Source organism: Artemia sp. Qi Xiang Cuo, chromosome 9 (assembly GCF_049724085.1).
Source record: "Artemia sp. Qi Xiang Cuo chromosome 9, ASM4972408v1, whole genome shotgun sequence".
Classification (NCBI taxonomy): Eukaryota; Metazoa; Arthropoda; class Branchiopoda; order Anostraca; family Artemiidae; genus Artemia; species Artemia sp. Qi Xiang Cuo.
This window is the reverse complement of record NC_142802.1, coordinates 35,757,336-35,775,745: the sequence shown is the minus strand read 5'-3', so window position 1 is coordinate 35,775,745 and position 18,410 is coordinate 35,757,336. Positions and strand designations below refer to the sequence as shown.

Sequence of the window (18,410 nt, the reverse complement as noted above, 5' to 3'; positions counted from 1 at the left end):
GTTTTGAAACTACGTGCTATCTGCTTGCCTTTCCTTGGTACCTTTCCAAACGAGCGGGGATTCCCCACTGGTTCCTACACATTGCAAAAAGTGAGCAGTACGAAAACTCCACGTTTTCAACCAGACTGGTTTTTTAGACAACACCCGTTTTTTTAGGGACCAATCAGAGAGACAGCGGAGGTTGCTCAATATATGATAACTTGATTGGTGATCGGTTACACACCGCGACGGCGCATACATAGAGAGAGAGACATGCAAAGTCGACATAGCTTTATTTCATTTTTTTCATGTTAATTTAGACGAGGTTACGTGCGCGCACGTCAATAGATATTGATTGAGAATTTATTCATTCTTATACTTAGATTTTCTCTATGTTAACCTATCTATCCGATATATGATGTATGTAAATTCCTTTTCTTACATCTCCAATGTTTTAATAGACATTCTAAACGTTCGATATGCTAGCTTAATCTAAAAATAATGAATACATAACAATGTAAGACATAATATATTTTTAATGAAATAATGTCATGTAGAATATTAATACAACAAATATATATTATTATACATTATTAATATCAATGAACAACTTTGGACATTTTGAATCTGTTTCATAAAATGGTTCACCATGTTCTCTCTTGATACTATAGCTATTGTCTTCTCTTAGTTCGTAATCAATAGAATAATCATTATTCCATTTTTACTCATACACAATTTTTATAGGTGTGTCATCGACAGGGTCAATGTGCTTTTCGTCTTTGGTATTATTTGATTCATTGACTGTTTGATCAATGGCAGTAACGTTTGCTGGTACTTCGTTTTTCATCGATTCATCTTTATATTCCTTAGTGATATTTTCTGCCAATGCCCTTTTTATTTTTCTAGCAATTTCACTGTCTATTATCACACCATTTTTACACAGGTAACAGTTCCGGCATGTAGACAGGATATGGTTTATGATATTAGTAAAAGAGTAGGCCTTTCTTTTCGTCTTTGCTTTCATTTGAATGCTAATACCCGAAAGCTGACGATATGGTTTAACACTGGGTAACATGTTACCACAAGCACTAGCAAGAAGATGCGCCTCTTCATCAACTATTATTTTTATGTTGGCATTCTCTTTGAGTGCAATCATCTCCAGAGATCTCAATCTCACATATCCACCATCATAAAAGTTGATTTTTTTTGGTATTCCAAACAAATTAAATTCCTTAGTGTCATGACAGTGCACGTATACATTTCCAATAGGGCTATCAATTGTACTTGTTTCATTGTTTAAATACTTCTCCTTGTCAGCATTTAATTCTACAATTTCACAATGATGTGAACCCAATTTCGTAAAATACTCCATCTTCATTTTTTTAAAGATATTAGTTACGTGTTTATCGTTCCACTGTGTAAAAAATACTGATTTAATACATGCAATAAACTAGGTAGTGTTGATAACCGGGCATAGAGTAATAGCGGGAAAGCCACATTGTATCTCTGGGCAAGCATAGAGTACAATTGTTAGAGCCAAAAAAATATCTGTGGAGGAGGTATCATTAGCAATAACCTACTTCTAATGAAGCATATCAAGTCACCTGTTTACCGGGTACTAAATAACTACCGTTTTTACTCCCCCTAGCATTATATTGGCTTACACTGAAAATAATTGAACGGAAAAAATAAAAGCCCGACAAATATTTACTAGTTGGTGTGAGAAACACAGAGCAACGTTTAGTTAACCTAGGTCTGAAAATCCTCAAACAGCCAATTAAATATTCTAATTCATGATTTCAGGCAAGTCAAACCACGAAATAATAAAAATTAACTTCTCAAATAATAAGTGAAACTAGATCAACTCAACTTTAGTTCGTTTTTAATGGGTACCAAGTAAAGAAAACTCCACGGAATCAGGCAACCGAGTCTCTCAAACCCCTTAAAGCTCTTTTAAAAGATACAAGAACTACTTATTTAACACAAAAACTTCGTTTTTAATGAGCACTAAGTAAAGAAAAACCACACTGAATCAGGCAACTGAGTCTCTCAAACCCCTTAAAGCTCTTTTAAAAGATACAGAAACTACTTATTTAACACAAAAAATTTCGTTTTTAATGGGCACCAAGTAAAGAAAAGCCATATGGAATCAGGCAAAAAAGGTACAAGAATTATTTATTTAACAGAAATCCTCGCTTTTTGAATGACCACCAAGTAAAGAAAGAAAACACAGAATAAAACAACAGAGTCTCTCAAACCCCGAGACATCCACTCTGTCATCGCCCCCCCCCCCCCCCAAAAGAAAATACTTTTCAGACATTTCATGTTAAAACTTTATTTTCAACTAATTCATTTGGGTTTTTCACAAGCAATTCGTACCACAGTACAACACTATAACTAGTCTAAGACATCCACTCTGTTATCGGCGCCCCCCCCCCCCCCCAAAAAAATACTTTTCAGACATTTCTTGTTAAAACTTTATTTTCAACTAATTCATCCGGGTTTTCGAAAGCAATTCATGCCACAGTACAACACTATAACTAGTCTAAGACATCCACTCTGTCATCGCCCCCACCCCCGAAAAAAACTAACACAAAAAATTTCGTTTTTAATGGGCACCAAGTAAAGAAAAGCCATATGGAATCAGGCAAAAAAGGTACATGAATTATTTAGTTAACAGAAATCCTCGCTTTTTGAATGACCACCAAGTAAAGAAAAAAAAACACACAGAATAAAACAACAGAGTCTCTCAAACCCCGAGACATCCACTCTGTCATCGCCCCCCCCCAAAAAAAAAACTTTTCAGACATTTCATGTTAAAACTTTATTTTCAACTAATTCATTTGGGTTTTTCACAAGCAATTCGTACCACAGTACAACACTATAACTAGTCTAAGACATCCACTCTGTTATCGCCCCCACCCCCCAAAAAAATACTTTTCAGACATTTCTTGTTAAAACTTTATTTTCAACTAATTCATACGGGTTTTCGAAAGCAATTCATGCCAAAGTACAGCACTATAACTAGTCTAAGACATCCACTCTGTCATCGCCCCCGCCCCCCAAAAAAATACTTTTCAGACATTTCTTGTTAAAACTTTATTTTCAACTAATTCAATTGGGTTTTTTCACAAGCAATTCCTACCACAGTACAGCACTATAACTAGTCTGAGACATCCAATCTGTCATCGCCCCCACCCCCCAAAAAAATACTTTTCAGACATTTCTTGTTAAAACTTTATTTTCAACTAATTCATTTGGGTTTTTTCACAAGCAATTCGTACCACAGTACAGCACTATCACTAGTCTGAGACATCCAATCTGTCATTGCTCCATCCCCCCAAAAAATACTTTTCAGAAATTTCTTGTTAAAACTTTATTTTCAACTAATTCATCTGGGTTTTCGAAAGCAATTCATGCCAGAGTACAGCAATATAACTAGTCTAAGACATCCACTCTGTCATCGCCCCCACCCCCCAAAAAAATTTCACAAGCAATTCGTACCACAGTACAGCACTATCACTAGTCTAAGACATCCAATCTGTCATCGCTCCATCCCCCCCCCCAAAAAAAAACTTTTCAGACATTTCTTGTTAAAACTTTATTTTCAACTAATTCATACGGGTTTTCGAAAGCAATTCATGTCAGAGTACAGCATTATAACTAGTCTAAGAAATCCACTCTGTCATCGCCCCCACCCCCCCCCCCCCAAAAAAAAATACTTTTCAGACATTTCTTGTTAAAACTTTATTTTCAACTAATTCATCCGGGTTTTCGAAAGCAATTCATGCCAGAGTACGGCACTATAACTAGTCTAAGACATCCACTCTGTCATCGCCCCCATCCTCCCCAAAAAAGACTTTTCAGACTTTTCTTGTTAAAGCTTTATTTTCAACTAATTCATACGGGTTTTCGAAAGTAATTCATTTCAGAGTACAGCATTATAACTAGTCTAAGACATCCACTCTGTCATCGCCCCCATCCCCCAAAAAATACTTTTCAGATATTTCTTGTTAAAACTTTATTTTCAACTAATTCATTTGGGTTTTTTCACAAGTAATTCATACCAAAGTAAAGCACTATCACTAGTCTGAGACATCCAATCTGTCATCGCCTCCACCCCCCCCCCCAAAAAAAAAATACTTTTCAGACATTTCTTTTTAAAACTTTATTTTCAACTAATTCACTTGGTTTTTTTCACAAGCAATTCGTACCACAGTACAGCACTATCACTAGTCTGAGACATCCAATCTGTCATCGCCCCCCCTAAAAAAACTACTTTTCAGACATTTCTTGTTAAAAGTTTATTTTCAACTAATTCATTTTGGTTTTTTCACAAGCACTTCCTACCACAGTAAAGCACTATCACTAGTCTGAGACATCCAATCTGTCATCGCTCCATCCCCCCCAAAAAAATACTTTTCAGACATTTCTTGTTAAAACTTTATTTTCAACTAATTAATTTGGGTTTTTCTCAAGCAATTCTTACCACAGTACAGCAATATCACTAGTCTGAGACATCCAATCTGTCATCACCCCCACCCCCCAAAAAAAAAATACTTTTCAGACATTTCTTGTTAAAACTTTATTTTCAACTAATTCATCCGGGTTTTCGAAAGCAATTCATGCCAGAGTACAGCACTATGACTAGTCTAAGACAACCACCCTGTCATCGCCCCCACCCCCCAAAAAAAAATACTTTTCAGACATTTCTTGTTGCCCTTGAGGCAGATCCCGTTTATTTTCGATTCTGAGTATTTCTGGTTTTCCCTCCAAAATTGACCCCCTCCCCTGCCCTCAGAAATGGGGGAACGAAAGGGCCTCTGAGCCTTCCTCTTGAGGCAGATCCCGTTTATTTTTGATTCTGATTATTTTTGGTTTTCCCTCCAAAATTGACTCCCCCCCACCCCTGCCCTCCGAAATGGGGGAATGAAGGGCCTCTGAGCCTTCCCCTTGAGGCAGGTCCCATTTATTTTAGATTCTGAGTATTTTTGGTTTTCCCTCCAAAATTGACCCCCCCCCTCCCCTGCCCTCAGAAATGGTGGAACGAAGGGCCTCGGGGCCTTCCCCTTGAGACAGATCCCGTTTATTTTCAATTCTGAGTATTTTTCGTTTTCCCTCCAAAATTGACAAATCCTACACTCCAATTTGCAAATCTCATTACCTCTTTTTAAATGTCAATCAAATAATTCTGATTATAATGTCCAATTTTTTAATAACAAAAAAAAACCTGTCTGCTTTTCAAAATGTTCGTATTTGGAACTCTGTCAGTTAACACTAAGAAGTGAATTGGGTAATCCCCTAGCAATAACAAAAGGCTTAGCAGTGATTACATGTCATTTTCGACTCATTGTCGGCGACAATTCAATCAGAGCAGAGTTGTGCAAATGGAATACCTTTTCGCAAATTGAGTTAGCTTAATGCAAATGAGATATCATTTTGATATCTCTAATAGTGTATGCGATACTGGGCTTTATTCAAATCCCCTATCAAGTTATCAAAAAATATTTCAATATATTAAGTTATAGGCAATACTGGTTTAGAAAAACTAGAATAGTGACATAATTTCACTTTATCGACCCTCAAATTCCATTATGTGAGAGGATACTCACTCTCTTTGAAAAGGTGAAGAGCTTCTATAGAATAACATTGAAATTCCTATATGTCTCCGCAAATAACATGGAGATTCCTAGGGGCGCACGCAAAATGGAACCTCTTACCCTAATGTAATTTCTGTTCGTTTTGGGTTTCATTTATTTATCGATGCTGATTTGTGGTAGTTTCACGCTTGGTAGATTATTTGATTTTAGTTTTGCTTATTTTGTGGAAAAAGTTTTTTTAAAATTAATTTATGTTCGTTTTATATTGACATAGTCTTTTCAGGGAAAAAGAAAATAACACTTCTAATCTTTTTGTTTCTTCAAACTTTATAGTTTGGCCTTCTATTTGTATGCTGGAGAAAAATTTTCAGCAATTTTTAACAACATACACCCTTTTAAAAATCTGGACACAAATAGTACTGTTTAATTTAGTTTCATACCTCATCTAGTTGACCTGTAATAGAATACTTGATACCATTCGGAAAAGAGTCTGTTTACTTTCTTTGATAGCATGGATGCACTTACGCTATTTTGATTTGGTTAAATTTTAAAAGTAGAAGTAGCCCCGAAAGTTTGAACATAATACCCTCAGTCGTTCTTGGAATACTGCTGAGATGCCGTATTTTGGAATTAGCAATATCACAGTGCATTTTGATTTAATCTTAAGGGAACATTTAACTTTTAAACATAAAGGGCGAATGGGAGGGTGGCGTGGGAGGGTGGGACTGGAAGGGGGATTAGTTGCCTTCCAATGACTTTCGACTATTAAAAGGTGCATCAGCTCTTTCTATTTTCAATCGAATAAGCCCCTTTCGAAGTTCACACGACAACTCCTTCGATACAAAGTACCCTGGTCTAATCAACAACAACAACAACAAATATCACTTATCACTTTCAACTATTAAAAATGGTACTAGCCCTTTGAATTTCAAATCGAATGCCCTTTTTCAAGTTTCTACGACAAAGATTGCTTTAAGAATGTTGTATTCCCCCAGGGCATAACTTATAACCCTTGCCCTGAGGGTTGTGGGGGAGTGTCCTCCTCAAAAACATATTTTCTACCTGGGAAATCAACTACGCTGGACAAAATGGGTATCTCAAAATTTTATTGGATGTGTTTGGGGGAATGATGGGCGTGGGGGGGGGGGGGGCTAGTTGCCCTCCAATCACTTTCGACTATCAAAAAGGGCACTAGCCCTTTGAATCTCCAATCGAATGAGCTTTTTAAGTTTCTACGACAACACCTTCTATAAAAACCTTATATGCCCCCATGGCATAACTTAAAACCCTTGCCCTGAGGGCTGTGGGGGAGTATCCCCCTCAAAAACATATTTTCTATTTTGAAATCAACTACGCTATCTCAAAACTCAAACAAAACGCTATCTCAAAACAAAACGGCTATCTCAAAACTTCGATTGGATGTGTTTGAGGGAAAGATGGTCGTGGGGGGGGGCTAGTGGTCCTCCAATGACTTTTGACTATTAAACACGGCACTAGGCCTTTGAATTTCCAATCGAATGAGCCTTTTTTGAAGTTTCTACGACAACGCCTTCTATAAAAACCATATTTGCCCCAGGGCATAACTTAAAACCCTTGCTCTGATGGTTGTGAGGGAGTGTCCTCCTCAAAAATATATTTTCTATCTGAAAATCAACTACGCTGAACAAAATGGCTATCTCAAAATTTTGATTGGATGTGTTTTGGGGAATGATGGGCGCGGGGGGGGTCTAGTTGCCCTCCAATCACTTTTGACTATTGAAAAGGGAACTAGCTCTTTGAATTTCCAATCAAATGAGCCCCTTTTGAAGTTTCTACGGCAACGCCTTCTATAAAAACCTTATATACCCCCAGGGCATAACTTAAAACCCTTGCCTTGATGGTTGTGGGGGAGTGTCCTCCTCAAAAAAAAATTTTCTATCTGGAAATCAACGAGCCGACGCTGAATAAAATGGCTCTCTCACAATTTTGAGTGGATGTGTTTGGGGGACGGATGGGCGGGGGGGGATAGTTGCCCTCCAATCACTTTCGACTATTAAAAAGGGCACAAGCCCTTTGAATTTCCAATCGAATGAGCCTGTTTCAAAGTTTTTACGACAACACCTTCAATAAAAACCTTATATGCCCCTAGGGTATAACTTAAAACCCTTGCCCTGAGGGTCGTGGGGGAGTATCCTCCTAAAAAACATATTTTCTATCTGGAAACCAACTACGCTGAACAAAATGGCTATCTTAATCTTTTTAGTGGATGTGTTTGGGGGAACGATGGGCGTGGGGGGGGGGGGCTATTTGCCCTCACAACACTTTTGACTATTAAAAAGGATCCCAGCCCTTTGAATTTCCAATCGAATGAGCTTTTTTAAGTTTCTACGACAACACCTTCTATAAAACCTTATATGCCCCCATGGCATAACTTAAAACCCTTGCCCTGAGGGTTTTGGGGGAGTATCCCCCTCAAAAACATATTTTCTATTTTGAAATCAACTACGCTATCTCAAAACTCAAACAAAACGCTATCTCAAAACAAAACGGCTATCTCAAAACTTCGATTGGATGTGTTTGAGGGAAAGATGGTCGTGGGGGGGGGCTAGTGGTCCCCCAAGGACTTTTGACTATTAAAAACGGCACTAGGCCTTTGAATTTCCAATCGAAAGAGCCTTTTTTGAAGTTTCTAAGACAACGCCTTCTATAAAAACCGTATATTCCCCCAGGGCATAACTTAAAACCCTTGCGCTGAGGGTTGTGGGGGAGTGTCCTCCTCAAAAACATATTTTCTATCTGGAAATCAACTACGCTGAACAACATGGCTGTCTCAAAATTTTGATTTGATGTGTTTGGGGGAATAATGGGCGCGGGGGGGGTCTAGTTGCCCTCCAATCACTTTTGACTATTGAAAAGGGAACTAGCTCTTTGAATTTCCAATCAAATGAGCCCCTTTTGAAGTTTCTACGGCAACGCCTTCTATAAAAACCTTATATACCCCCAGGGCATAACTTAAAACCCTTGCCTTGATGGTTGTGGGGGAGTGTCCTCCTCAAAAACATATTTTCTATCTGGAAATCAACTAGCCTACGCTGAATAAAATGGCTATCTCGCAATTTTGATTGGATATGTTTGGGGGACGGATGGGCTTGAGATGCCCTTCAATCACTTTCGACTATTAAAAAGGGCATAAGCCCTTTGAATTTCCAATCGAATGAGTCTGTTTCAAAGTTTTTACGACAACACCTTCAATAAAAACCTTATATGCCCCTAGGGTATAACTTAAAACCCTTGCCCTGAGGGTCGTGGGGGAGTATCCTCCTCAAAAACATATTTCTATCTGGAAATCAACTACGCTGAACATAATAGCTATCTCAAAATTTAGAGTGGATATGTTTGGGAGGGTGAAGGGCGTGGGGGGATAGGTACCCTCCAAACACTTTCGACTATGATAAAGGGGACTAGCCCTTTGAATTTCCAATCGAATGAGCCTGTTTTTAAGTTTCTACGACAACGCCTTCTATAAAACCTTATATGCCCCCAGGGCATAACTTAAAACCCTTGCCCGGAGGGTTGTGAAGGAGCGTCCTCCTCAAAAACATATTTTCTATCTGGAAATCAATTAGCCTACGCTGAACAAAATGAATATCTCAAAATTTAGATTGGATGTGTTTTTGGGAATGATGGGCGTGAGGGCGGGGGGGGGGCGCGGGTAGTTGCCCTCCAATCACTTTCGACTATTAAATAGGGTACTATCCTTTTGAATTTCTAATTAAATAAGCCTTTTTTGAATTTTCTACAACAACGCCTTCTATAAAAATCTTATATTCCCGCAGGGCATAACTTAAAACCCCCGCCATGAGGGTGGCGGGGGAGCGTCCTCCTCAAAAATATATTTATTATCAGTAATTAAACTAGCCTACGTTGAACAAATCGTTACCTCAAAATGTTGAATCTTTGGGTTATGGGAACTAATGGGCGTGGGGGGGGGGGCGAGTTGCCCTCCAATCACTTTCGACTATTAAAAAGGGCACTAGCCAATCCAATTTCTAATCGAATGAGCCCTTTCAGAAGTTTCTACGGCAACTCCTTCGATACGAAGTGCCCGGGTATGGAGAAAAAAACATTGTGGCCACATCGTTCTTTACTTAGGCAGCGCTAACGCGCTGCCTATGACTAGTGTGAACGTTGAAAGACTATTTTTGATGGTAGGCCTGATAGTGACTATGATAGTGACTTAGAAAAGAAATGGCCTCAGTCCACACAGAGTGGATAAGTTGATTTTCATTCACGATAACTATAGCCACATCCCACAGTTCAAATATACTTCTGAAGTGTGCCTGAAAGAGTTTTTTTCGACGCAATAATATTCAAAGATAAATGATGATATTATGATTTTCGAGGAATAAAAATAATACTAATTTTGATAATTAATTCTGTTAGAAAAAGATAACTCTTAGATATTTCAACTATTCTGCAAGGATTCTTATATTCCACATCCGCTTTGTCTTTACCAGATATATACTTTTGTTGATTAATAATGAATAAGACTGCTATCGGGCCAGCGACTTACAAAGCTTCTACCTCATAAATGGGTGAAATATCCTGTAAATAAAAATTGGATTTGAGGGAGACTTATATCTATTTCATAGATCATATACAGCAACTTTCCATAGAAATTTTACATGCCCCCAGGGTAAAATTAACAATCGTTGCCCTAAGGGTTTAGAGGGGGTTATCATACATAAAAACATAATTTCCAGAACGTTCAAATACGCTGAACAAAATGAATGTATCAAATTTTGATTGAATGTGTTTTGGAAAATGGGTGTCGTGTGAGGGACATTAGTCGATATCCAATTACTTTTAACCATTAAAAAAGGCACTAGCCCTTTCAATTTCCAATTGAATGAGCTCGTTTGAAGTTTCTACGACAACGCTTTCAATAAAAACTTTGTATGCCCCCAGGGCATAACTTACAACCCTTGCACTGAGGGCTCTGAGGGGGTTATCATCTTAAAAGACAAAATTTCCAGAATTTTCAACTACATTGAATAAAATGGATATCTCAAAATTTTAATTCAATGTGTTTGGGAAAATGGTGGGCATGAGAGGGGCATTAGTCCCATTCCAATCACTATCAACTATAAAAAAAAGGCACTAGCCCTTTCAATTTCCAATTGAATGAGCCCTTTTGAAGTTTCTACGAAAACGCTTTCAATAAAAACCCTATATGCCCCCAGGGAATAACTTAGAACGCTTGCCCTGAGAGCTGTGGGGGAAGGGTTGTCATCCTTAAAGACCTAATTTCCAAAACTTCCAACTACGTTGAATAAAATGGCTATCTAAAAATTTTGATTGGATGTGTTTGGGGAAATGGTGGGCGTGGGGGGGGGGGATAGTTGCACTCCAATCACTTTCGACTATTAAAAAGGGCACTAGCCCTTTGAATTTCTAATCCAATGAGCCCCTTTTGAAGTTTCTAGGACAACGCCTTCTATAAAAACCGTTTCCTCCTCAAAAACATATTTTCTATCTGGAAATCAACTATGCGCAGCAACATGGCTATTTAAAAAATTTTGATGCGCTTTGTTGGGGGAAATGAGGGGCGTGGGGGGGGGGCTAGTTGCCCTCCAATCACTTTCGACTATTAAAAAGGGGACTAGCCCTTTGAATTTCCAATCAAACGAGCCTTTTTTGAAGTTTCTACGACAACGACTTCTATAAAAACCTTATATGCCCCCTAGGGCATAACTTAAAACTCTTGCCTTGACGGTTGTGGGGGAGTGTCCTGCACAAAATCATATTTTCTATATGGAAATCAGCTACGCTGAACAAAAGGGCAATCCCAGAAATTTTCATTAGATGTGTTTGGGGAAATGATGGGCGTGGGGGTGGCCTAGTTGCCCTCCAATCACTTTCGGCTATTAAAAAGGGTACTAGCCCTTCAAATTTCCAATCGAATGAGCCTGTTTTGAAGTTTCTACGACAACGCCTTCTATAAACACCTTATATGCCCCCAGGGCATAATTTAAAACCTTTGCCCTGACGGTTGTGGGGGAGTGTCCTCCTCAACAATATATTTTTATCTGGAAATCAGCTACGCTGAACAAAATGGCAATCTCAAAATTTTCATTAGATGTGTTTGGGAAAATGATGGGCGTGGGGGTGGCCTAGTTGCCCTCCAATCACTTCCGGCTATTAAAAAGGGTACTAGCCCTTCAAATTTCCAATCGAATGAGCCTGTTTTGAAGTTTCTACGACAATGCCTTCAATACAAACCATATACACTCCCAAGGCATAACCTTAAACCCTTGCCCTGAGGCTTATGGGGGAGTATCCTCCTCAAAAAAATATTTTCTATGTTAAACTCAACTACGCTGAACAAAATGGCTATCTCAAAATTTTAGTTGGATGTGTTTGGGAAATGATGGGCGAGGGAGGGGGGCTAGTTGCCCTCAAATCACTTTCGACTATTAAAAAGGGCACTAGCCCATTGAATTTCCAATCGAATTAGCCCTTTTTCAAGTTTCTACGACAAAAATTTCTATAAAAACTTATATGCCCCCAGGGCATAACTTATAACCCTTGCCCTGAAGACTGTGGGGGAAGTGTCCAGCTCAAAGATATAATTTCCTGAACTTTAATTGCGTGGTACTAAATGGCCATCTCAAAATTTTGATTGTATGTGTTTGGGGAAATGGTGGGTGTGGAAGGGGTGTTAGTTGCCTTCCAATTACTTTCGACTATTGAAAAGGGCACAAGCCATTTCAATTTCTAAACGAATGAGCCCTTTTTGTAGTTTCTACGACAACACGTTCTATAAAAACTTTATATACCCCCAGGGCATAACTTACAACCCTTGTCCTGAGGGCTGTCAGGGGGTTGTCATCATCAAAGACCTAGTTTCCAGAACCTAAAACTACGTTGAACAAAACGGCTATCTTAAAATTTTGACTGGATGTGTTTAGGGAAAACGTGGGCGTGAGAGGGGGGTTAGTTATCGTCCAATCACTCTCGACTGTTAAAAAGAGCACTAGCCCTTTGGATTTCCAATCAAATGAGCTTTTTTAGAAGTTTCTACGACATCGCCTTCTATAAAAACCTTATATGCACCAAGGGCATAAGTTAAAACCCTTGCCCTGAGGATTGTGGGAGAGTGTCCTCCTCAAAAACATATTTTCTATGTGGAAATCAACTATGCTGAACAAAATGGCTATCTCAAAATTTTGATTGGATATTTTTGGGGGAATGATGGGCGTCGGGGGGGGGGGGGCTAGTGACACTCTAATCACTTTCGACTATTAAAAAGGGCACTAGCCCTTTGAATTTCCAATCGAATGAGCACCATTTTATGATTTTTGTTTTTTCGACTTGGCTCGCTCAAATTCAATAAGGTTTTTATCTTTGAAAAATTTGTAAGTAGATTGGAACATACTTGATGAGTATTGCAAAGCTGATACCGTGTTAGTGCCCCGTCACATTTGCTATCCACACAGGCACGAGATGAATATTGAACACCACCATCACACGATCGAGAACAGGGACTCCATTCTGACCATTCTGTCCACTTGCAACAAACGGCCTAAAAAAGAATGACATTTATTGCAATAATGACCGATATTGAACAGGACGTTCCGAAATAACATATGTTATAACGTTAAAACGTAAGCATTATTAAGAACCGTCAAGTAATATGTTAAAAATGTGGTTTCCAAGACAGCTTAAGGTCTAACAATCCCTACACAGAGGATAAATTTAAAAATAGAAAGCGAATATTTTTTCTAGAAAATTAACCATTTCAAAAAACAATATGTTAGTTAGAAAAAATTTGAATGCGTAAAGTTGAAAATCCTAACGGTGAATTTAACCCTTTTTTTTCTATCAGGTTCGTTACTTAAAAAAAAGTGTAGGAAAAATAAGGTAAAACGTTATTTCGAGAGAAGCTGTGTTGACATAGGCATGCGAACGATTTTAAAGCCAAATCCACAAACTATTGTATAAATCATATATGTAAATTTGTTTCCTATTCCGCATCAAAGTACTTGGCTCATTCTGAACTTCTTATGTTCACAAGGAAATCTCGTAGAAAAAGGAAAGGATTGATAATCAAACAGTTCGTGGTCTGTAAGAAAGGAGTTCCGAAACTGTAAGAAAAGAGCGACCTGGCTGAATGGTAACCGAAACTCTAAAAAACAGAATTTGGATACCAATAGATACATCAAAAGAATCAGATTTTAATTCTGATTTCAAATATATAAGTTTGATCACGTTTAGTCTTACCCATCAAAAGTTTCGCGCCTGAGAAAATTTGGCTGATTTTAGAAAAAAGAAGAAAAGACCCCCTAAAAGCTATAGAATCTTAATGAAAATCACACCATCATATTCAGCGTATCAGAGAACCCTACTGTAGAGGTTTCAAGCACCTATCTACAAAAATGTGGATTTTTGCTTTTTTTTTTTTGCCAGAAGAAAGATCACGGATGCGTGTTTTTTTTTTTTTTTTTTTTTTCAGGGGTGATCGTATCGACCCAGTGGTCCTAGAATATCGTGGGAGGGCCCATTAGAAAGGAAATTAAAAGTTCTAATGCCCTTTTTAAGTGACCAAAAAAAATGGAGGGCAACTAGGCCTCGACCCAAGCTCATTTTTTCCCTGTGCTGTGCCCTCCTCAACGCCTCGCTCTTTACGCTAAATTTTGACTTTCTCACAACTTTATTTTTTTAACAATAAAAAACTTGAGCGTAAAGAGCGAGGCGTTGAGGAGGGCACAGCCCCTTCCATATACGCAATAATTTCTGTTCGTTTTAAGTTTTAACGTCGTTCCTTACTTTCAGTTAAAAAAACTTGTTTTTTTTTTATTTAATAACCCTTAAAGACCAAGGCAGTTTTAAACGTTAAACATTCAACAATATTCGTTTGCCGCATACTCATAGTGTGGTAACCCGGAGTATTTTTTTTTTTTTTCTCCATTAAATCAGGGATCCAATACATTCAAAGGCAGCAAAATGTCTCCCTTCTCATTCTGTGAAAATGTCATTTTGTCAAATGTCTCTTGTAATACTTATCATGCGTCATTTTTCAATAGCCCGACGAATATCGACAAAAAGGAATAAATATAAATAACAATATTAAAATAATAATAATATTAATCTAAAATAATATTAAAATAACATTATATTAAAATAAGATAAATAGCATTAATCTTAAAATAAAATAACAAATAACAATAGTGACTATTTCAAAGTTTAATATTGCAACCGATATAGACAAAAATGTCATAAACGGAAAACTTTTCTATTTGTTCAGTTTGTCTTTACGATGAAAGACAGTTTAATGTGTTATATCGCATATGGTAAAATTCTGGCGAACAAACAGTATTTCTATATTCTTACAGATCTAAATTACTCCAAAAGTCCTTCGTCGACAAAATTCATATTTTGGTATCTCACGGCGCTGCGCACCTCACTGTTATGGTCGATGAATCAGCAACACCCAGCGCTATGCCAATAATGACAAGTTTACATAGGATAGTCAACATAACCACCCCCTAAAAACACTATCATTAACAAAGGGGGCAGTAGTTAATTGGAAAATCAAATCTGATTTATCAAGATAAGGGCTGAGTTGGCGGAAAGACAAGTCTATAAATCTACCCTCTTTTTACCGTCGGCATACCCCGAACATTTTTCGGATCGTAAGGATACAACCATCGGTTACTTAATTTATGGCCTTAACGAAATGTTAAAAAAGAAGTTTGCGACCCATGCTAAAAGGATTTTAAACGCTTCTCGCCAAGGTATTTGAAAATTATTAAGTTTATTATGTAACCCTATCAAGTAGGGAGAATTAAAGGGATCGAAGGGGGAGTGGCCTTAAACCCACACAAACTAATCAGCTATTGTAGTTAATATGAATGATATAAGAGGTATAAGACTTCACACGCCTTCTTTTCAGAAAAGACGAAGAAGGAAAAGGAACACGCTATCGGACGACTAATGTCACAGATATGGGATCAACAATTCCGATAATCCATCAAAAACCTTCATTCTTTTTACGTCAGGATGGTTTTCTCTGACAAGCTCTTTGAAAATAGATATTCCACTAGGCATAAGGTGCAGGAAAATTTAGACCCGTTCAAGGCATCCGACCCTCTCCTTCGTAGGAAAGACTACTATCTCATCAAGCGATGTACCAGTGTTTACATAGAGTTAGGCTTCCATATTTCGTAGTTCCCGAAGCTAAAGAACACACTGAAGATTCTTACAACCTTGGAAAAGATTGAAATTAATGCTGTTACGCTTTCTGCGGAAATGTTTTTTTCTGATAAGGAAAAAAGATGTCAAAATGTCAGTGCTTAGCTGAATGAAGTGGCTTCGATTTCGAATAAAGTATTAGAAATAAGGAAAATATAGAAAACGTCAAGTTTTTATGTGGAAGACCAAAATCCCTTCCCTTATAAAAGTGCCTGAGGAAATATTACAGTGGCATATACGTCTTTCAGTTCAAGTTTCTAAAAAATATATGTGCACCATTCTTGATAACCTCCCCTGAACGCCATAAAGTAAATTAGCGGCCAATGGATGAAGACCTACTAGAGATTCTTAGGATAACCTTGGGGTAGCAATAATTTAATTTCCAAGGAAGTGCCAAATATACCATTTGGTTTTAGGCACGACTGCTGTACAAACGGGTATTTTCCAAATCTGGGTAGTAAAAGGCTGTTAGAAGAAATTAAAGATTAGAAATGGCATGAAATTGATGCACAAAGTTATCCCGTATGGAACATCTGCAGAACCTCAGTTTTACCAAATAAATCCATATAGAAGTCTAGTAACGAATTCGATACCCACACTACGGTAATCTGAACCCTACATCCGACATTCACTCACCAATTCCGAAACACAATGGCCTATATCAGATTCTTTCATTATTCTATTGAAATTCCTACAAGGGGGTCGGACTTTCAAGCACGGGGAGTTAACCACAAGCATCATTTTTCTATTGAGCCCGAAAAGACCAACAAAAAACCTCATTTGTTATTCAGATGATTATGTTTATCCTTACCTTGTATTTTCTTTTTCTCCATCTCAATTTTGTGAACTGAACAAAAATTGATCAGAATGAAAACATGTTCCGACAATAATTACGGAAGAGTAGGGGCTCGAAAATTATAGTTAAGAAAATATTTTTAGATATTTAAATTATAGTTTTCTTATCAGATTAGGTAAAGCCAAAACAGCAATGGTTTAATAGAGAAACGTTCGAGGAAATCTATTCCAGGAGGAAGGGGCTGTAAATCAGAAAAAGGCAAATTACAACAACACCCAGTAAATTGGTGAAAAAACATTAAAATTCTTGATATTCCAGGGAGAGGGGACGGCTCCATAGGTCTTCCATACTAATGTCACTGGTCTTGTACCTTAGCATTAACAACGAAAAAAATATATTTTTAAGAAAAGGGTTATTTGAATATTATAAGAGGAGATTTTGTTTCGTTTATATAGAAGTAGACATTTTTTCTATTCTAGAGGAAAATTTTTTTCTAAGGTATCCTTCGTGAAACTTTTTATTCTAAAATTAAATCTTTTCATTTTGATTATTTCAAAAAATAAGGTGCATACACAAAACTAACGAATTTGAAAAAGCATTAAATTTCAGTGCGAATGACAGGTGCTACGAATCACAAATCCAGAGATTCTGGTTTCGAATTCTAAGAGAGTAGACAATTTATGAGATGATTGATACGTTTTGTTTTTACTTTCTTATGGGAAATAGGGCTGGTTTGCGAATTATGTGTATATAGTTAATCCGTCTTAATATATATATATATATATATATATATATATATATATATATATATATATATATATATATATATATATATATATATATATATATATATATATATATATATATATATATATATATATATATATATATATATATATATATATATATATATATATATATATATATATATATATATATATATATATATATATACATATATATATATATATATATATATACATAATTTGTCATGTCGGTCTGGTAATTAAAAACATAATATGTAATATTTTGTCACAGGTTTACACCCAGGTTGAATCCTTTTTTCCGTATTTTGTTTGTTTCTCCAGATATTTACAACTTTCTTGTTTATACAAAATTCCTAATGTCTCCTTGTCTCGCTCACGAAAATGGCTGGAAATTGGAGTTTCTGATATTAAAAATTACACTTTCTGTCTTTTGGAAGCCCTATGAAACTTCCCTTGTACAAACAGCTCACCGTTAATAAGAGTAAAATCCAAAACGGCTTTTTCAGCTTTTACATCTCCTTTAAAATTTATATAATTTAGTATAACACCATCGGAGTTACTGTGATCGATATAACCAGACATAACTTAGCATTAGCTGTTCTTCGGATGCATCTTAAAATAAAAAGCTGGAGAACACCGCTTTATCAAAGCTTCTGTTGACAGTTGCCAAACTTGGCAGTTATAATCAATTTATATTATTATCCTTTTCCTTGACTTTTTCGACCCATGAAATTTTGACAAGAACTAAATTAAAAGTCTAAAATCCCGAACTTGTCAATTTGTGCGAATTGACAGAGGTCATGACAAGAATTAGAGAAACACGTCACTCCGTAAGTCTGTTTACAACTATTCAAATGAATAATTATGTCAGACAGATATAATTTGGGATGTAGGCTATATGTTCATTATGATGCAGCGGTTAATTTAAGTCAATTTCAATTTATTCCGAAATTTGAAATACATAATATAAAAGTGACAAGTACCAAATTAAAGGAAAAAAAATTGACTTGTATTAGCCAATAATTACTTTTATAA

The 18,410-nt window shown here is 36.9% G+C and overlaps 1 protein-coding gene across 3 annotated transcripts in view; it reads right to left on the bottom strand.

Annotated features, from left to right (window-relative positions):
- The window catches only part of LOC148948608 (protein madd-4-like), a 511,292-nt gene that overhangs the window by 429,509 nt on the left and 63,373 nt on the right, over positions 1–18,410 (bottom strand). For all 3 annotated transcript variants that reach the window (XM_089094504.1, XM_089094505.1, XM_089094503.1), the window contains exon 3: positions 12,997–13,143. In XM_089094504.1, coding sequence (XP_088950630.1) covers positions 12,997–13,143 — 147 coding nt within the window. The remainder of the gene's footprint in view (positions 1–12,996; positions 13,144–18,410) is intronic.